Below are 22,068 nucleotides of genomic sequence, written 5' to 3'. Positions count from 1 at the left end.
GAATATTAAAAGTCTGAAATCCAATGATGATGTCCATCTCTCAGCAAATACAGGAGAAACAGAAGTGGGCTTTGTTCCGACATTTGGACCTTGCTACCTGAACCTTTATGGAAGCCCCAGAGAGTACACAGGATTCCCAGACCCCTATGATGAGCTAAATACTGGAAAGGTTAGTCTCTCAATTAAGCAACTTCTTATTATTGAGCACTGGTTAATGTGATTTCTTCTTATAATATTGTAATTAATATCCTATTTAGGGAGTATCCCCTGCACACATGTATGCACACAGACCCACCACACAACTGATAAAGTGTTGAAGGATTTAAGTCTGGCACTCCTCGACTCTTAGCATGTGAGAATAGGAAAGAATCCTGGAGATCATCTAGTCTAATTTGGTGACAGCAAATGACATTTCTTCCCTTCAACTTTTACACTTACAGAAGACATCAAGGGTCAATGCTGGCTCTCTTTTCTTATAAGACACCACGCTGCCTTGCAATTCTTTTCAACACCATATTCCAGGAATTTGCTAACAATTGCAGTGACATGCATTGCCTGCTGAAACACTTTGTTATCCCTGACCTGATCCAACTCTTTCCCTTCATAGATGAGAAGATGGGGCCCCATAGATGAGAAATGCTCTTTCTATTATAATAGAAGCTGAATGTCATTTGGTTATCTCCCATGGTTCAGGAAAGGGACAAAGCTAGAGAGAAAAAGTCCTGGGAAAGAGAGGTGGGAGACAGCTGTGGAATTGGGGTGCTCTCTCCGTCTCCAGAAGATTCTACTGCCAATGCTGCTGCGACTGTGAGACGAGTGTCCATTTTTTCATCCTCATTCCCCACTACACCCAGAACTTCTTCCTCCTTTACTTCCTGGCTACTGAGACTTGCCCCAGTTTTGAGCATGGCAACCTCCTTATTCTGAGAAAAAGGAAAAAAGAGCCAAGTTAACACAGATAACTGCAGAGCTATTCTGCTCGAGTAAGATGAGGGAAGCTTATTCGCATTCACCTCCACCTCCCTGCCTCTTGGACCCCCTTCCAGATTCAGAGCATGGCTTAAAAGCCTCTGTCCTCAGTCACGGCTAAGACAGCTTTCTGCCCTAGAACCCCATGGCACTCTTTGGGACTCTTCTTCAAGTAGATGGCTCTTCTTTTAGAATCAAAGACATGATCAAGGGCTTGGTTGGTAAAGTGCTTGTCCTGCACACACAGATCCCTGGGTTCAATCCCCAGCACCACAAAAAATAAAAATAAAATACCAGATTGAGTGTTTTCTTTTATATGTGGAAGCTAAGGAGAAATAAGGAATTAAAAAACATGAGTAAGAAGCCCATGAAACTAATAGAAGGGACAACCATGTAGAAGAGGAAGGGGAATTAGGGGTAGGAAGGAGGGATGGGAATGAGGAGGAAGAGAAGAATAAAATCAGCCAAACTCTGTCATGTGCATGTATGAACATATCACAAGGAATTCCATTTTTATGTATGACTATAATGTACCAATTAAAAATGAATCAATTGAAAAAAAGAAATCAAGAGTTGCTGACAGATCTATTTTGGAGGTTAGACCCATGAGAAGGGGATTGTAGCAGTATTAGCCTGCCCAAAAGACGGAGTTGTGTTTGCTGTTATCCATGTCTGGTAGAATAATCTTGTGTTCTTGCCTTTCAGGGAGAAGGTGTTGCCTACAGAGGCAGGATCTTGGTTGAATTAAGCACTTTCCTTGAAAAGACACCACCAGATAAGAAGCTTGAGCCCATTTCAAATGATGACCTGCTGGTTGTTGAGGTAAATGTTAGAGTATGAATAGTTCACCGAATGGAAAAGGGTTATTTTAGAGGATTGGTGGTAAAAGGGCTGATATGGGCCTTCCTGAACAAACATACCTAAAGGGGACTCCAGGGACTGAAGGGTCAACTGTGGAAGAGTTGGAGAAAGACTTGCCTCATAGCAACTGCTCAACAACCTCTCCGTGTATGTCCAGCAGCCCTATGAGAGTGAGGAGATATGAATCCTTTGAGATGTTAGTACCCTACTGAAAACAGGCAAAGAGGAGAGAGATACCTCAAACTGAGTGTGCCCTGTTTTCTAACTGAGGCTGCGGAGTCCTGAGGAGGTAGCCATAAGAGCCACCACTAGTCATTTCCATTTTCATGGGCAGCTGGCATATCTCTGAGCCCTGCTTTCTCCTTGAAAACAGGAAGTCTTCCAAATTCACCTTCCTAACTATTTTTGAGAATCCCAGGTCAATGCTCTTGGGTCCCACAAATCTGGATTGTTGGCAAGAACAGCCTGCTCACTGACACTCCTCTGCTCAGGGCCACTTCTTGCTGGTTCCAAACCACCTGGCCTGCCAGCTTCCTCAGGCTGCTCCTGCCCTCTCTTTACCCTCCATCCAAACACAGGACAGGCCTTGCTCTCATTTTTTATGGAGAAAACAAACAGTAAATTTCCAAAAGCTTTCAGCTCTGGAATAAGAATAGGGAAACACAGTGGAATGGAAACCACAAAGTAGCAGATTTCTGGGTCTCCCAGGCTCTCCTGTCAGCTCCCAGCCTGCCTCAGCTCTCATCCTCTCTGGACTTTGGTAGTGCCCTGAACACATCATTTCAGAGTCCAGTTGCAGCTTCCATGAGTTCCCAACTGAGTTCAGGCTTTTCAGGATGATTGACAGGGAGAGTGTTCACTCCCTTGAGAGAAAACTTTCCCTTTTCTCCCTGAACAATGTAACTTTGCTTATTGAATTCCAAGAAGATGATTATATTGGGTTAGCATCCAAAGCAGTATATTCTTGGATCCTACAGTCAGTCTTCCAGCATGTTTAGAACATCCTTAGTCCAATTTCCGAGCTGCACCAATTTCAGTTCTTTGTTTCCTCCTTTAAGAGGAAGGGATCATGTTCCACATTCTTCCTGAGATTGCTTTTTTCCACCCCTCATTTTGCCTCACCCCAGAAGCAAGCTGCAGGGAATCAGCCCAACTTCACACAGGGAAAGAAAGATTTCTCCCCACCTAGTCAGCAAAGATTATAAGATAGCCCTGGCTAAAATATGCACTTGAAAATTTGTGTTCCCAAATTAACAGTTCAATTCAGGTTATTTAAATTGTGAAAGAACAATGGCAGGTGTTTGCTTTCCATTATAGTTAAGGATCAATTCAGTGATTTTTTTTCTAAAAAAAAAAATGGCAATGGTCCATCTTGATGTGAATTTATATTTCTGCCTCTAGAATCAGAGATCATTCACAGCTTTTACATGACAGTTTTTCCAGTTTTTTACATTAATGCATCTAGTTTTAAACTCTTCAGATGGCTTTATTTACTGAACCAACTTCATACAAAAGTGAATATAAAGGCCAGGTATTTACAATAGCTCAATGGAGGATAACTCTCAAAAAATTAGTGAGTCCTTCCACATCACCCTACTCCCCATGTCCCCTTACACAAACACATATGCAATTATGCAATTGATACCATAATACTATTCTCGGATTTAACATTAAGGGTTTTGATACTTTTGAGTTATCCCAAAATTCCTTGATGTATATTAGGAAACATTAAGAATTTTGACCACTCCTGATGTGTGCTAATTTGAGAATTTAAATCAGAGGTGAGAGGCTGGCATGAGAAATGCTAGTCGATACACCTAGCCAACCACCAGGTGTGCACAGTGAGTGGGAGGCTGGTGTTCACTGCTCTTGGCACTGGGCCAGCAACTCTAAATTAAGATATAAAAGTCCCCCCTCCTCCAAACTTTCAGTTAATTTGTTTTGGTTTCTAGGGAAATATTAGAATATTATGATGCTCTTGAATTTTGAGGATTCCTGTAATCTGGGGAAGATATTCCTTACAAATTGGTATGGTCTGAATATTCACGTTCATGTGTTGAAACCTAACGCCCATGGAGATGGTATTAGGAGGTGCATAGATCATGAGAACTCTGCCTTCATGAGATTAGCACCCTTTTAAAAGAGGCCCTGGAGAACTATTTTGCTCCTTCTACCAAGTGAGGACATAGTCAGATGGCCCTTATCAGACCCCCAGTCTTCTGACACCCAGATCCTGGACTGACCAGTCTCTAGAACTGTGAGAAATACATATTCATTATTTATAAGTCACCCAGCTTATGATATTTTTGTTTATCAGCCCAAGCAAACTAAGACACAAAAGACCAGTCCACATAATATAATACCAAAAAGGACCAAGAGCAGTTCAAGACCTTGAGTGCTGGACTTGTCCTGACTCTTTAAGCCAAATTCTGAAGAATAGGTCAGATACCAAGAAGAGCCTCCATAGGGCAGATTCCAGGAGTTTCTGCTGTGAGATCACAAAATGCACACCCATTTCATGTCCTTTTTATGTGCTAAAGAGACCCAGAACCAAAAGCAAAAGATCCTCTGGTCACTGAGGTCCTGGTCAGTGTCTTTTTATCCACTCTATGGTACTATCAACTCTTTAAAGTCTAGGAGTTACACTAGACCTTGAAGACAAATTAAGAAAAAAGAAAAACAGGAGAGGGCAGATGGAAAGATGAGGTAACTTTCATGCTATTTACTGCCAGAATCATGTAGAAAGATGGCTAGAAACCATCTATAGGCCTCCAAGGAAATGCACAGAGACAGCATGTAGTTTTGGACTTGAGTAGTTATGGACTTAAATTGGCTCTTAAAGATGTTAGCTGGAATTAAAGGTGTGAAAAAATACCATGGCGGATGAACATTCTACCATTATGATGTCTCTCTATATTTTTTTGCTCCATCACCTGAACACAATTTAAGTCCATGCTTCTTCTCTTTGTTTCAAACAACCATAATGAGAGGAGGGGAAACATGGCAAGGAGAGGGACCAAACAAAGGATAAAATAAAAACCCTTTATTAACTGAAATGCAAAATCAAATTAGTTTTCTTTAGTGCAAATAACACCCACACACACATACACACAGGCAAACACACACTTCATTCATTTAATGAAAATAAAAGAAAAAAAAAAAAAAACAAACAAACAAAGAGCCAAAAATATATATTGTCCACAGTATGTGTCAACAATATAAAAAAATAGCTTTTTATTAACTGGCATATAAAAGAGAATTTATTTTTTTAGCTCCAAATTATTAAACACAGACAACAAAATAGCTTTTTATGAATTTAACAACCACAACAACAAAAAATCAGATATAAAAAAAATGAAATGAAACAGAAATGGAAGAGCCTAACATCACTAAAAGGAAAGGAACTGAGATTCTGAGGACATGTCCACACTTGAAGCAACCAGGAGCCCTAGAGGAGAATGAGACTGGCACATTTGTGCCACTGCAGGAAGATTAAGTTAATTCAGTCAACCTAGAGTGCATATGTCCCTTGTCCACCTTACAGAGGTGCCACATCCTGGGTCATATGCAAATACAAAAATTTTTGGTGTAGCTCAAAAGGCCACAACAAAAAGGCAACATGATTGCTAGAGGATCAAGAACTCCCCCATCTCCCTAGAGCAGAACTGAGCTTGCTCCAAGTGGGTCTGGGCAGGGGATCTTGCAATGCAGTGGGTACCACAAGGGCCAACCTGGCAACTTCTACAGAAGGAATCAGGCAGACATGAGATCAAATGTTGCAGACCAATTATTATTCAAGCACCTGCTGGCTTCTTGAACCTCTGCCCTGTCCCAGAAGGACCCTGTTTTTTGGTCTCCATCTTCAGGAATCTGTTCTTGAACCACATCCTCCCTGCTCCTCTTTCCCCACCTCCTGTGTGTGATTTAACATATTCTCGTAGCACTTTTTATGGAATCGCATTTTCTCTCCCACTCAGCTGAAGCCTCCTTGAGATCTCTCCTTGTTTTGGCCCACTTTTAGGGCTCCATAAATATCATTTGAAACAGCATGTTCAGATTCTTCCACCAGCTCCAACAGTGATCAGCCACCTTTAATAAACAGGTCAAAGATGTCAAGTTGAGCAACTTTCTTTGGAGCGTATCTTCCTTGTTACTGACCTTTAATGTCTCATGTCTGTACCCTCAGCCTCTTTCAAAACCGGTTACCTTGTATCAGTAACCCGCTTAGCAAAAAATCTCCTCCTTCCCCAAAATGACTTCTGAAATCCTGCCTTATGCCACCTCATCTATTGTGTTTTGCTTGTCACTGAAGATTAGAAGGAGAACCCCCAAGCCTTACACAATAAAGAAACATCCATCCATCCCGGTCCAACAGACTATAGTTTACATTCTTTAACTTTCCCTTGCAGTAAGCAGTTTTGCCCCAAGGCAACTAAGGGAGGGTCCTGAACAAAAGCTGAGGCTCACAGCTTCTCTAAAATGGTGCTTATTGTTTTTTCCTTTCTCCATCTCTTTGTATTCTTAAGGCAGAGGAGAAATGGGAAAGGTCTAGAGGCAGGCCCATTTCTCAGCTGCCCTAATGTAGGGCAATGGGGCCCCCAGGACAGAGGAGCAGATGGCAGGGATACTCTTCCTAGACTCTGGACTTGCAGAGTGATCCGAGGATGCTCCGTGGATAGCAGTTTGCTCACAGTGTGTTCCTCTATTGGGAGTTGTGATGGCCAGAAGCCCAGACTATACTTTCAGAGCTCAGAATCTCCGGAGTGAAGGTCCTACCAGGGCTCTGGGGGTGGCTGCAAATTGTGCATGAGAGCATCCAAGAAATTCTAATGGAATGGCAGACCCAGCCAGACACAGCATCTCCACCCTCCTGAATATCCCCGTGAACTGTCTGTCCTCCGCAGATTCTAGCTTAACAGATAGCTGTGGCTTAAGTACCAGTTATTTTCTTCTGTGCCCTGACTCAGGCCCCAAATTATGTTTCCTATTTTTAGCTCCTTCCCTTCTCTAGAAGTTATACTGACTAATACAAACAACTTCCTACTTTTTAATTTTTACACAATTTAGACTCAAGCCCACAATTTCTACACAGTTCTGAAGTATGAATAGTTTCAAAGGGCTTAGTTGTGAGTAGTTAAAACAGAGATCCTGACAAGTAGCTTCAATCCCCCAAATCCCCTCTACAAAAGTGACAGTGGACCAAGATAGGGAAGCTTTTAAAGTCACAATGCACAGGGTAAAGCCCCACAGGTGATTCAGTGTGCAATTGAGAGAAAGACTTCTTCTTCTGTTTTGGTACCAGGGAATGCACTCGGGGGCACTTGACCACTGAGCCACATCCCTAGCCCCCCCCCCTTTTTAACACTTTAATTTAATTTATTTATTTATATGTGGTGCTGAGGATCGAACCCAGGCCCTCGCATGTGCTACACAAGCATTTCACCACTGAGCCACAACCCCAGCAACCCCTAGCCCTTTTTTTGTATTTTTGTTTTGTCTTACTGAGTTGCTTAGCGCTTTGCCATTGCTGAGGCTGGCTTTGAACTCACAGTCCTGCTGTCTTAGCTTCCTGAGCCGCTGGGATTACAGGTGTGCACCATAGAAAGACTTCTATAAATACTAAAGCTCAGAGGGGTTTCTGACAAAGTCTTATTGGAAGTTAATTATGCCATGTCAAAAATTTCCTTTAGCCAAAATGGAGACTCTAATGATGGAATGTCCAGGGATTTTTCAAGACTACAAGCTACATGCACTGCCAGAGTTTCTTAAAACAGTCCTCCAAAAATGAACAATAGAGTTACCCTATGATCCAGCAATCCCACTTCAGGGTATTGATGCAAAAGAATTGCAAGCAGAGACTCAAACAGATATTTGCACACCCATGTTCACAGCAGGATCATTCACAATAGCCAAAAGGTAGAAGAAACAATCCAAGTGTGCATCCATGGATGAATGGATAAACAAAGTGAGGTATAGTCTTACAATGGAATGTATTTGGCCTTTAAAATGAAGGAAATTAGCTGGGTGCGGTGGTATATGCCTGTAATGCAGTGACTCAGGAGGCTGAGGCAGGAGGATTGCAGGTTCCAAGTCAGCCTCCACAACTTAGGAAGGCCCTAAGGAACTTATGGAAACCCTGTCTCGAAATGAAAAATAAAAAGGACTGGGGATGTGGCTCTATGGTAAAGTGCCCCTGGGTTCAATCCCCAATACCATCCCCACCCCACCCCCCCAAAAAAAAGAAAGAAAGAAAAGGAAAATTCTGACACATGATACAACATAAAAGATATTGGGGACATTCTGCTAAGTGAATTAAGCCAGATACAAAAGGATATACTGCCTGATTCCATTTATGTGAGGTATCTAGAGTAGTCAAATTCATGGAGACAGATAGACTGGAGGGAGGGGGAAATGGAGAATTGTTATTTGAGGAGTACATATCATCAATTTTACAAGATTAAGAAGAGTTCTAAGTGTGGATGGCTGGTAATGTTAGCACAACAATATGAATGTACCCACTGCCATTGAACTGTACACCTAACAATTTTTTTTTTTTAGTATTTTACCACAATTTTTAAAAAGTTTTGAAATGATTGCATGAGTACTTCTACAATTATATGACCACATTCTTGCTTCATACAAGTCAGAAGATCCACCTATAATTGTGATTCATTTAAATGAATGAAAGCCAAGGTACAGATGGACAATGAAGGAAAGATAATCAGTTAGCAAACATCCTACTGGGTTCAAGTAATTTTTATTAACATCCTGGAGGTGAAATAGGTCACTACTTTCCTATTTAGATTGTAGCACAAGGGCTGGGGATGTGGCTCAAGCGGTAGCACGCTCGCCTGGCATGCGTGCGGCCCGGGTTCGATCCTCAGCACCACATACAAACAAAGATGTTGTGTCTGCTGAAAACTTAAAAAAAAATAAATATTAGATTGTAGCACAAAATTGCTAGTGAGGTAACTTTGGAAAGAAAACAAATACAACAACAAAAAGTCATTCTATGCCAAAGTCTGATGCCTCCAATCTCAAACCACAAGTCTGGATGCTTCTCTAAGGGCTTTTGAATTAAACTGGCTACATTGAAAAATTTGTCAAGTCATTTGTGGGTCTCATAAGTTCACCAATGGAGCATGGAATGTGTGGCTGTGATGATAAACACCGAAGTTCTCACCTCCTATTGGGGCAAGTGTGCACAGAGACTGGATACCAACAGGGTTCCAGGACAGACTCTGGATGCAGGCAATAGTAAATGGCAGAATAGTAAATGGCAGGGTTTCCACACATGGCAAAGTATGGCTACTTAAACCATCGCGTAGCTGTTTGACTGAAGAACGCAAACTGCCTAAAGTTCAGCGAGGATATAGGCCAACAAGAAGGAGAAATGTCATGTGAGCAAGGATTTGAGGCAGCATGTAGATTCAAGAGATTTTTCGTACCCATGAAGGAAGGCCTGAGGGCTCAGGGTCATTTCTGTTAAGCTGATAGACTCAGTGTGGTTCTTGTTGGCTGTATTTTCAACTTCCTCTCACACATGCCCCTAACAAACCAGTAATTTAAAGAAGGGAAAGTTTACCTATTTTCACTTATTTAAAAATCTAACATTAAAAATCTTTATTGTGATTTCTTTTTATTATAATTATTATCATGTATTAGCTGTACAAATCAATGATTTTCACCGTCATTGATCTTGTCCCCCACTCCTTTCCTTCCCCCCCACTCTTATCTCCCTTCTTCCTTCTCCCCATCATTCCTTTTCCAGACCATAATAGTCCCTCTTCCACTTTCAGGGCATCTTTGTTTTTTTAGTTTCCACATATGAGAAAAAACATGATATTTGTCTTTCTGCGTCTGGCTTGTTTTGCTTTATTGTTATTTCTAAACTAGAAAAAATAATACTTAAGCAATTCCAATAAATAAACATATATAAATTAAAAAGTAAAGTTTGTATAATCTGTCTTCTCCAATATAACTACTGTTAACAATTTGAGTTATATTCTTCCAAAACTCCTTCGTGACACTATTTAAAAATATATAATGAATTCACTTAAGATACACCCTTTCTCTATTTTGCACTTATGGATATACTTAAGTCTTTGTGAACTTTCATTCATTTATATGACAGTAACCTGATTTGTTTAACCTGTGGCCTGCAGGTAGACTTGGTATTGTTGCCGCTTTTTACCCTTATTCCAGTCAACACAGTGATGTATATCTTGGCACTTCTCTCTTTGCTCATTTGTGAGAGTACAAGGGGAATTCCTGGGTCCAAGAACATTCTCCACTGGTATTTAATTCAGCACTAATCAATTGGGTTTATAAAATTACATCTGTTAGCAATCCGTGCGCAAATACAGTCTAAAGGAACTTCACTGAACTTCACTATGTCTGCTCATACTGTCTAGAAATATCAGCGAAGGCGGAAGTACAGCCTGTCTGCCGTGTTCCATTCAGCCACCATGCTGCAAGATGTTGGCGAGGCCATCCAGTTTGAGGTCAGCATTGGGAACTACGGCAACAAGTTTGACATGACCTGTAAGCCCTTGGCATCAACAACTCAATACAGTCGTGCCGTCTTTGATGGTAAGATTGACACTAACCATTTGGTCCTATGCTTGCTAACAATGAGTGCATCCCAGGACAAGAAGCATGCACTCTGGTCTCACTCTGGCAGCCATTATCCTCAGCACAGCATTAGGGGAAACAAACAGGTTAAATGAGGAAGAGTGTGGCTAGAGTTTAGGCATCTTCAAGAAAGCTCTAACCCAAGAATTTGCAAGTCCCATTGCCAAGAGCTGCCCCCACCAACATGCCCGGCTTTGACACTAGCTCTGCCTTTTAAAGTCCCAAGATGGCAACTCTGATTAATATTGAGCTCCTAAAGCAGCTCCTACCCCCATTATTCCCAAATCTTCCTTGTATTGAATAGGTGAAGTAGATGGGACTCAGGCTCAGGCACTGGAAACATCAAGCCTCTGGTCTTCACCAGCACTGTGATCCTGACCACATCACCTAATTCTAACCTTCAGTTTCTTCATGTTCTTCAGAGGTGTTGTGAGGATGAAATAGCAGTCAGTTTTTGAACAAAGATGAGTGAGAAATGGTCCCTGCTTTTAAGGAGCTTCTATTGTAGTATGTAAAATACAGTCAGCCCTCCGTATCCACAGATTTGCATCATTGGATTTGACCTATTATGGCCTGAAATATATGGGGAAAAAGCATCTGTACTGAACATGTACAGACTTTTTTCTCATCATCATTCCCTAAACAATACAGTCCAACAACTGTTTATATAGCATTTACATTGTATTAGGTCTGGTAAGTAATCCAGAATGATTTAAAGTGTGCAAGAGGATTGCAGGGGTTACATGCAAGTATCACATCATTTTATGTGAGGGACTTCAGCATCCCTGAATTTTGGTATCACTACAGGGATCCTGGAATCAATTTCCTTAGATACTAAAAAGCAACTGTAAACCATAGTAGAAGACAAAGGTATAACACCCCAATAAAAGTATCAACAAATGGTTTGACAGCATAGAGAAGGGAGAGATGAATCCTAGTCAAATACCCCAAAGGCATTGCCAAATTTTTTTTTTTACCTAGCTTTTGCATAAGCAGTTTTAACAACAAAATGCCCTAGAAAACATTAGCTGTTAATTCTTTATCACAGTATAGTACTAATTAATACCAAACTCCATGCAAGCCCTACAAAGAACATGAAAAACACTTTTTTCCCTCCTCCCAATAAAAATATTTATTTAAAATTAGTTTTCAGGAACAAATACATTCAACCTAATCTCTGATGTTCTATATTTTCTACCTCCATGCTTTATAATCATCATTGATGTTCAGATGCATGATCCCAAATAACTAAAAAGATCCTGAGGTCGCTGAGCTCAGTGCACAGGGATAATTTAGAGAAATGTTCAAAACATGCTAAATGAAAGAGAGTTTTCTATCTCTGTTACTTAATTGAATAAAAATAAAGAACCCAATTATCCCAGGTCCTTCTGCAAGCACATGGATTAATCAGTAGCTCGTCTGCACATTTCTTTAATAAATATGTTGTCTACCTTAAGGGTCCAGGGTCCACTGACTCCTCATGTCTATACCAGGAAACTACTATTATTACTTGCCTTGGGCCCGCACAAAGCCAGTTGTTACCCTGACTTCATACTGGGAGGATATTAGTCACCGCCTGGATGCAGTGAACACGCTCCTAGTCATAGCAGAACGGCTGGTAAGTTTATCTTTTTGGCATTTCCTTTTCACCAGAGTGAATTATGTGTCAGGATGCAATAGGCCCCTGTAACATGGATCTCTAAATGCAGTGGTCCAAGAAGGCAAAAGTGATTTCTGTAGTAACAGTTGAGATAAGTGATCCAAAGCTGATAGGGAAGTTCAATGATGTTGGGGACCCCCTTGTTGCTCTGCCATCACTAAGAATTAGCACTGTCTGCAGCTCACCATGACATTCACCCTCAAGCCTAAGGGAAAGGGAAAAGAGGGGGCATAAGATGACAGAGACCTTACTCTAGGAAAGACCCAGAAGTCATACACTTGATCTCTACTCACTTTCCATTATCCAGAACCCAGTCATGTAGACATGTTCTAACTACAAGGAAGATGGGGAATGCAGTCTTGTGCCTGGGCAGCATATGCTCAGATAAAAGTGTTCTTATTGTGGCAGAGGGAGGATGCAGGGGGTGAGGTGACTCATAGTTTCTGCTGCAATTTGTGTAGGAAGAGTGGTTCATTCCAGTAGCAATATGGAATTTTTAGGGCTTTGCTGTTAGTACAGTAGAAATCTTCACTATAAGAAGAGATGGCTTAGGGAAACCAGTGCCCGACATTTTCTATTCTTGCTACAGACTGGAGGAACTACCTTGTTTGGAAGTTGGGGGTTGGTTTCCTTTGGTGGAACTGCATAGACATGATATCTGCCATTAGCCATCTTGCTGACATTGATCAACTAGGTTAGTAAGGAAAAAGAAGATACGTTTGGGATATTTCTAATTAAGTCTTAGATGCTAAGTTATTCCTATCACGTATAGATAAAACTCATTGAGCATTAGTGTTTTAATTTCAAAATTAATGTTTGGTGTAGTAGGGTGTGGAAAAAGCGTGGTTATATATGATTAATGCATGTATAGAAATATCCCTATTAATATGTATAATTAAAATGTACAAATAAACACAAAAATGTGTATTATTGTTAGTTTTTCATAAGATCTCAACTACCAGAGCTGAACCAAGACATATGGGATTATACTTGATCTAAAACTCTGACAAAATCTAAAAATATTATTTGATGTTATAAAGAAAATATGGAAAGAACATTATGCAATTTAAATTAAGTATAATTGTTACCACTGATATGCAATGTATTTGGAATATTAATTTCTAATCCCCTTTCTTAAGGGAATTTGTGGAGAATTAGTCACATTTTTATTCAAATTATATTCTGGAGAGTCTTCAGCTTTTTGCACCCTCATTGTTCTTATAAGCTGTCTCCATCCACCAGTCTATTCTAATTCCATGTTAATCTGGCCAGGATGGTAGCTTTTCCTTGTGGTGGGCATTCCCTCACCCTCTGTGTTGGCAGATGCTCAGCATGGCTTAACACTAGTTCTGGGAACATCTTGTATTTTGTCTGCCCCAGCCCTGGAACCATGATTTCTCCAAGGAGCTATGGCTCCTTTAGTAGGGAATGACATTTAAAAAATAAGATCTGGGGTGGACTGGGGCTGTAGGTCAGTGATAGAGCGCCTTGCACATGTGAGGCACTGGGTTTGAGCCTCAGCACCACACACACACACACACAAAATAAGAAAAGATATTGTGTCCATCTACAACTAAAACATATTATAAATAAATAATAAGATCTGAGTACTAAAGTGCTTACTACTACTGATAGGTCATGATTTCTAGGACATACTTGCACATGATCACACATACACACACATAAATATATGTTGTTTATATACTTATATAAATGTATGTTTACCCCTTTATCTATCAGTATACTAATGATTATGGGTTCTTAAGATACCCCAATTCCAGTCCAATACCATTTATTCTCATATTTCTTAACAGTGAGAAATTTGGCCTCTGTTATCCTTAATATATTCAGTAAATTCAAATTTAAAATCCACAGATAAACCATGGTGAAAAACAAGCCTACTAATTAGAGTTTGATATGTTTATGATTGTTTTTGTCATTCACTGAAGAAGTATAGTCAAAATATTGTGTTTGAAACAGTTACCTGGGTAGGATCAGTGTAATTATGTTATTTTCATCTGAAGTATGATTAGGTCCATTTTGTTTCTGTTTATAGTCTTTTTTAGGGTCCTCTTCTTATTCTTGCTGGTTTCTATTTGTTTATTTATTTGGGTACCAGAGATTGAACTCAGGGACACTTGACTACTGAACCACATCCTCAGCCCTATTTTGTATTTTATTTAGAGACAGAATCTCACTGAGTTGCTTAGCACCTCAATTTTGCTGAGTCTGGCTTTGAACTTGCAATCCTTTTGCCTCAGCCTCCTGAGCTTCTGGGATGACAGGTGTGCGCCACTATGCCCTGCTCTTTTTATTTATTTTTTTGAATACATTAAATACTTACATGGTTTCAAAGGCCAAACTAAGTGATAACTTAATACGTAAACATATTAGCATTTTAACATGATTACATTTTGAAGAAAAAATAAGCACTGCTAAAAACTATGGTGAGTATTCTTAAGTGGGGAAAAAAATAACTCTGACTTTTCTATAAAAAGTTTTTTAATGGCTTCCCCCCCTTGGAAATTTAAGTGAAGCCTTTGTTGAATATATGGCATAATGCACAATTATCAACTATTTTTTTCTCTATATAAATTCTTTAGCAATCCAACATAGAGGCTCTAAAATCAGGCATACAAGGTAAAATTCCGGCAAACCAGCTGGCTGAACTGTGGTTGAAGCTGATAGATGATGTTATAGAAGACACAAGGTATAGTGATCTTATTCCTATCTCAGCATTCCTAGCCCATGCTCTCCTTCCTGAAATTCTAAGAGTGTAAGAGCTTCTAGAATTGTCTCAATTATTTGTTTAAACAAATGAATTTGAACTATTTGGGCCTCTTAAAAGGCCCTTACTGGGAGGAGTCTCAGAATCACCGCCAGGAAAAGCTCTGCTTTGTGATTTGGTGCTGGGGGAGGTAGAGGCCCGAATCCAGGAAGTGGCCCTGGGCAGATTGGGGAGGGGTGGGTGTGGGGAGGAGGAAGCAGGTCTCTGCCTGTGCTTCCCCAAGATCTATGATGCCCACTGCCCTGACCAAGGGAGACTCCTGGCTCTCTCAGAGAATGGCATCTGGGGGTGGAGCATCCATCTGGCTTTTAGAACAGTATTCCTAATTCACAAACACATTTTTAGAAACATTCTTTTCACTTGCTCTTTTACTGAGTGCCCAGTGAACACTGTGGCAAAACCAGTAAATAGGACCTGAGCCAGCTGTGACTTGGGGAAGCAGCTCAGATCTGTTGCATTTGGAAATCAAAGAGGGAAGTGATTCACTCCAAGATCATTTTAAATATGTTAATGAAGCAGTGGGCAGGGAAGTTTTGAAAGAAAAGCATTTTGAGGACTTTTCCTTTAACAGCAGGAGTCCTGCACTTTTCCCCCTCTAGGGTACTGCCCTAAGTCACCCTGTCTTCTGGTGCCTTCTAGTGGTTTAGCTGAGTAATTGAAAAGTAGTTTAAATCAAAATACCACCAGGGAGCTTATTTAGCACTCAGAGAATTTTATAACTGAGTCCTAATGGATCCTCTCTTATGCTCCTCATCTTATGGGTGAGAAAACAGAAGCCCAAAGAGGTAAATTGATACCTGGAGTTGAGTTCACCCTCTCAGGCCTTCTTCCTACCCTGTGCTTCACAGTATCTATTTTACACAGGTCTCAAGTGTGACTTCTGAACCAAGAGCTTTCATGTATATTTTTGCCTTATAGAATCATTCCAAGGTCTTCATTTGTCTATATTGCCATACTTATTAATGAAATAAGACAGAAACAATTGGTAACTTTCATGTAGAAAATTCTTGGGAATTTTAAGGTTTGCTGAGGCAAACAATATGAGCTGTTTTTGAAGAATCCAATTGGAATCCTTTTTAACTTTATGTGACAGGAAATTCAGTGTTTAAGGGAAATCATTCGAGGATTTCCTTCATTTAAGGAGCTGGGTGAAATTCAAATGATTGGAAATTCTAATTGTCTTGAGAAAACTTGTACAATTGTGTGAGACAATGTGCAAGGACTTCCTGGAGTTGGTGACAACCTCACCCTGTGGTCCTACTAGCTGCCATAGTGAGGGGGAAGGGCAGAAGGCCAGTCTGGGCCCCATTTTCTGTAACCCTTTGGGGTTACAGAAGTCATTAGTCTTCCCAAGTCTTATTTTGAATGGGGTCTTGGCTTGCACAAGTGGTTCTTACTCTTTTGGAACTTGTGGGCCCCTTTGAGAATCTGATGAGATGATGATAATGATGAAGACCAGGGTGAGATGATGATGGTAGTGATGAGAGCAGTATTATTTAGACTTTATTGTACAGTAGGCATGGATCTGAATGTTCTCCATAAAAATAGATATCATTTTCCCACATTTGAAGATAGTGGAACAAGAGATTGAGTCAAGACCCCAGAACTAGTAAATGATAGAGCCACAATTTACTAGCGTACCCAGATAAGTAGCTCCAAGGCTGCCTATTGTTAATCGTAAGTATGTCACCTGCATGTTTTCACAGACATATATGCTTTTCTTAGACCGTCTGAGGCCCACCTGTAGACAGCCTAAAGGTTCTTGGTCCCAAAGTTAACACTTCATCTAAAGGACCTCTAACTTCCTCCATCATTTTGTGGATCCATACAAATATTCTAGGAAGCAAAAAGAAGGAAGGTCACTTTCTCCCAGCTGCTGCCATATCCATCTTCTTCCCAGTGTGACTCCATGGACCTTAGGTCAAACCCAAGGAATTGCTTCAGAATGTTAATCCCCTTTTCTGCTCTGCATATGCAAGATATCCTCAACTGCAGCTGAAACCAAGCAATGCTTGTAGAATCCCTGAGGAGACTGATGTGGTTTGCAAGATGGAAACCAAAAGCAAATGACAGTTTTTCGACCTAGATTGTTATTCTTCACTGTTTCTTCTCTTTCCTTCTTTAGATACACCTTGCCCCTCACAGAAGGAAAAGCTAATGTCACAATTCTTGATACTCAGATCCGGAAGTTGAGGTACAGATTTCTATCCCAGATACAGGAGGCAGCTGTGAGGATGAGGTCTGAAGCCACGGATGTGAAGTCCACATTGTTAGAAATTGAGGACTGGCTTGATAAATTAATGCAACTGACTGAAGAGGTAAGACTTTTAAACTACACACACACACACACGGAAGAAGGAGTCTGTGAAATGGCCCCAGCATAGGGGTGGTAGATGGTGTATCTAGGATGTCACATAGGATCAGTGAACACATAAAAAAATAAAAAAATTATTGGACTTGGGATGCTACTGGGTGGGGAGGGGTGAAAATCAGTTGAAATCAGAGCAGGAAAATAATTTTGAGTTGGTTTCTGGAAAATTTTTTCAAAAGGGACAAATTATGATTTCCACAGTACTAAGAGGATATTTTGAGTGATACTTTGAGTAGTAGCAGATCAGTGTAGTACAGAGGATTAAATACCATCAGCTTTGGTTGAGGTTAGAAAGACTTGGATTTAAATCCTGAATCTATCATGTATAACTTAGGGAAGTTTATTCAACCTACCTTAGGCTCAGTTTCCCCTCTGTAAAGTGGAGATGGACATAGTACATGGCATTGCTGTGTGAAGATTTAAAGATGGTCATGTAAAGTCTTAGCACAGTGCAGGGCACATGGTAAATGTGGGGTAAATGCTAGCTGCCACTTACCTTGGTGGCCCAGAAGAACAAGAGAGTAAAAGGACCTCTCCTGTCTGTCAGATGTAAAGGGATGTCTTAGTTCCTCTTGCTATAACAGAATACCACAGATTGGGTAATTTGTAAAGACCAAAGACTTTGTACAGTTCTAGAGGTTAGGAAGTAAGTCCAAGATTGAGGGGACTGCTCTGGTGAGGACTTTCTTGTTGCTTTATTCCATGGCAGAAAGCTGCAGGGCCAGAGAGTGTGAAAGAGAGAAGCAAGCAAGAGGGGGCTGAACTCATGCTCATAACCAACACACCCAAGTTATTGAAATTAATCTATTAGTGAGGGCAGAGCCCTTGTGACTTAATTATTAGGACCTCTTATTAGGCCCCACCTCCCAACACTGTTACACTGGGGACAAAGTTTCCAACAGTGAAGTTTGGGGGACACCTTCAAACCATAGCAGGTACATGGTAATATATTTATGGAAAGAAATATTTTAATGATAAGTTATTTTTATTTCTTATTTTGTATGCTTTGGTACTTTTAAAGATTTCTATAGTGATCAGAAAAAAAGAGGGGGTTAAGAACTAAAATTTTTAGATTTGGCAAATATTGGATTATGGGATATAGATGCTCTGTGTTCTATAAAATATATGCAACCTGTAGCCCTTTGCTGCTGATGACTTTCTTCAAATGATAAGAGGGAACATTTCCTAAAACACCTCCCAGAGCAGAGCAGATAGAGCTCTTGCAGGATGAAGCTCCCTCGGATTCTCTCTATTCCCTTTGGCCAGCCTTGGCCTGCCTCCCCACCCTGCATGCTCACAGTGTGGTTCTAGAAGATGTTCTTTGCTGAATGAGGCCCTGGGAGTCCAGCCTACTGCATCTCCTCCCATCTCTCTGCATCTAGACTAACCATTGCTTTGCTTTCTTTTCCGCCGTCTCATATGCCCAGCCGCAGAACAGTATGCCTGACATTATCATCTGGATGATCCGAGGAGAAAAAAGACTGGCCTATGCACGAATTCCTGCACATCAGGTTTTATACTCCACCAGTGGTGAGAATGCATCTGGGAAATACTGTGGGAAAACCCAGACCATCTTTTTGAAGGTACATGTCTTCCACTTGTAGTATAAATACTTAAATGCAAAACTGTTATTCTGGAGAAGAGACTTCTTTATAATTTACTAATCACTGGGTGGCTAGGGTGCCTGTCATCACTTCTAGCCCATTCTGGCTAAGATGGCAGCTAGACTGGGCCAGAACGAGGGGTGATAATTCTCAGAGTGATTTGAGGTAGACTGGCGGTTATGGACACCTCCCTGATGTCTTTGTGTTATTAATATCAACATGGCATTGTAAGTGCTTTGCTTTCTGGCACGAATTGTCTACTTACTCTAATGTCTCATGTCAAAGCATGCCTTTGTTCCCTTCATATTAGTGAGTGTTTAAGGGAAAAAAGAGAAAGTGGTATTGCTAGTCTTTGGAATCTGTTGCTCTAACCAAGCAAGTCCTCGAATTGAAAATTTTTGAGAATTGCTATGTTAGGGCAGAGTTCTGAACATTTTTTTAGAGTCATGGACCCCTTGAAGCGCTTGATAAAAGCTACTGGACCTCTTCCCCAGAGAAACGCATGTCACGCCTACACCTGACATTTTTGCATCAGCTCTGAGAAAGTCCCAGAAGCCTGGTGAAGAACCTCTGTGTGAATTTGGAGAACCAAAGGAAAGAAAAAAGGAGAGTTGAGGAAGAAGGTTATCTTAAAATAAGGAGATATCCGCTAACTTTTAATAAATGTACTCATTGCTCTTTAATCAGGAAGGTGTAAATAGAATCAGAGTGATTATCTTCTTTCAAGTGTTCTTTGCAGAATAAATCTTACTTAAGATAGAACCACAATGATAATTGACCTCAGCAGTGGGTAGAAGCAAACTGATTAATAAATAAAACTTCACAGGGGGCAGGAGACAAGGCAGAGGGGCGTTCTCTGTATTAGGTTTTGGAACTCACTGGATAGACAGCAAAATGCTTTTAAGAAATTGCTTTGTAGCTTTACTTTGTTAGTACTCATTATCCAGTTTAAGAAGCCATTTAATTCAGTGGGTTTTTGGTCTTGAGACTCCTATAAAACTTTTAAAAATTATTAAAGACCCAGAGAGCTTTTGTTTATGTGGGTTGTATACATCAATATTTGCCAAAATAGAAATTAAATCAGAAAATTTTAAAATTTTTATTAATTCATTTAATAATAGCAATTGCTGGGGCTGGAGGTATAGCTCAATGGTAGAATGCTTACCTAACGTGCACAAGCCTTGGGTTTGATCCCCAGCACCACAAAACAACAACAAAATAACAACATAAACAACAACATAAACTTTTTGCATGTTAACATGAATCATATATTTTTATGATATATTCTGAAAAAAATCAGAGAACAGAGTGATACTCTTTTACATTTTTGCAAACGTTTTAAATGTCTTCCTTAACAGAAATAAAAATGGATTCTCAAATCTGTTCATTTCAACTGATGGAATAAGTTATTTGATGTATAGGAAGAAACTCTGGTCTCATACAGATATATAATTAGAAAAGCAAGGATTATTTTAATAACCTTTTCAGATAATTTTGTATATTCATCTTTGATAGAACACTAAGCTCAAGTGGTATCTTTTAAAACATTAATTTCAATGTGGAATTGAAACTATATCAATCAATTTGCCATCCTTAGCTGTGTTAAAATCCATTGGTCTGTCCAGAACTCTGACTCTTTCATTCAAGCATATTTTGTGACATTACTCCTGGTCATTGGGAAGATATTTGTTTGCTAAGTTGTGCAGATCTTCCTGAGGTTGGAACTTTTCATTGTATAGTATGAAACAAATTGAGAAAAATCACATTTTTAAATATTTCTCTTATCAGAAAGCCTCTATGTGTTGGGAAGCTATCCAGCTCACCATGCTAGATACAGTTTTTCTAAAACTCTTTTGTTTTTACTTGAAAGCTTAAATTTTGTCATTGGCAACAACTATAGTGATTTTTCTTGAAGTGATAGGCTCACTTTGTTTACAGTCAAGAAAACATCTGCTCCATATCCAAATCTAAATGGCCATATTTGTCTGTCAGTTGTTACTTTAGGTAAAAATGGTATGTCATTTAAAAAAAAAATGTAGTTCAATTCACGACTCACACAATTGTACAAGTTTTCTCAAGACAAACATCATATATCAATATGCAGCTGAAGTGCTATCCATTTTATTATGCTAAATATTAAAAATATATTGTACTCAAGTGTCAAGATTTAATAAGACTAATTCTTTTTACCTTAGTTTTTGTTGTTTTGTTTTGTTTTGCAGTACTAGGGATTGAACCCAGGGGCTCTCTACCACTGAGCTACATCTCAGTGTTGTTTTGTTTTTTTCATTTGTTAATTTGCTAAGTTTCCCAGCTGGCCTTGAACTTGGGATCCTTTTGCCTCAGCCTCCCAAGTTTCTGGAATTACAGGCATGTGCCATTGTACCCAGCTGAATTTTCTAGTTTAAAAAAAATTCAGGGGGCTTGGGATGTGGCTCAAGTGGTAGCGCACTCACCTGGCATGCGTGAGGCGCTGGGATCGATCCTCAGCACCACATAAAAATAAAATAAAGATATTAAAAAAAAAAATTCAGGAGAATTCTTTAGTAAAACTGACATTTCATTTTTCTTACTCAGGTATCAACAATTATCACACTATTACTGCCATCACTAATGGGTATGGTCTGGTGTTACTGCCTTGATGCCTATTGTGGTGCCAAGAGTTTTATCCACCATTGCTTTGCACCATCAGTGCAAATGTCAATATAATGAAGAAGATAAAGATTTTTGTTTGTTCTCTTAGGAAAATTATTTCAACCTTGTGGGCCTCCTAGTGGGACATACAGGAATCTCTTGAGATCCACTGCTTTAGTTGTTTTTCAGTCTTTGCTGAAGGGTCATTTGGAAATATTTTAACTAAAGCAACAGACAATTTGGCCAGTGAGAGCAATGATTAGATGATGTTCAGAATGCTTTTGGCTTTATGTTAATGTCACAGTGCATCCAACGCCCAACATAACATGGCCTAACATTGTTCCTCCCACAGTATCCTCAGGAAAAAACAAATGGACCCAAGGTGCCTGTGGAATTGCGAGTGAACATCTGGCTGGGCTTAAGTGCTGTTGAGAAGAAGTTCAATAGCTTCGCAGAAGGAACTTTCACCGTCTTTGCTGAAATGGTACATTTTATGACATCCTTATCTTGTCCAATTTGGTGGGGAAGAACTTTTGCTTTTCATCCT

The 22,068-nt window shown here is 40.0% G+C and overlaps 1 protein-coding gene across 2 annotated transcripts in view; it reads left to right on the top strand.

The window, feature by feature from the left end:
- The window catches only part of Myof (myoferlin), a 151,351-nt gene that overhangs the window by 75,556 nt on the left and 53,727 nt on the right, over positions 1–22,068 (top strand). For both annotated transcript variants that reach the window (XM_046449805.2, XM_046449804.2), the window contains 8 exons: positions 45–169; positions 1,675–1,791; positions 10,245–10,422; positions 11,958–12,082; positions 14,728–14,834; positions 17,038–17,230; positions 18,711–18,866; positions 21,874–22,005. In XM_046449805.2, coding sequence (XP_046305761.1) covers positions 45–169; positions 1,675–1,791; positions 10,245–10,422; positions 11,958–12,082; positions 14,728–14,834; positions 17,038–17,230; positions 18,711–18,866; positions 21,874–22,005 — 1,133 coding nt within the window. The remainder of the gene's footprint in view (positions 1–44; positions 170–1,674; positions 1,792–10,244; positions 10,423–11,957; positions 12,083–14,727; positions 14,835–17,037; positions 17,231–18,710; positions 18,867–21,873; positions 22,006–22,068) is intronic.

This window comes from Marmota monax, unplaced genomic scaffold (genome assembly GCF_021218885.2).
Source record: "Marmota monax isolate L192 unplaced genomic scaffold, Marmota_monax_Labrador192_F-V1.1 WCK01_AAM20220418_F8-fsc00004, whole genome shotgun sequence".
Taxonomy (NCBI): Eukaryota; Metazoa; Chordata; class Mammalia; order Rodentia; family Sciuridae; genus Marmota; species Marmota monax.
The sequence above is the reverse complement of the archived record's forward strand: the minus strand, read 5'-3'. Positions and strand labels throughout refer to the sequence as shown.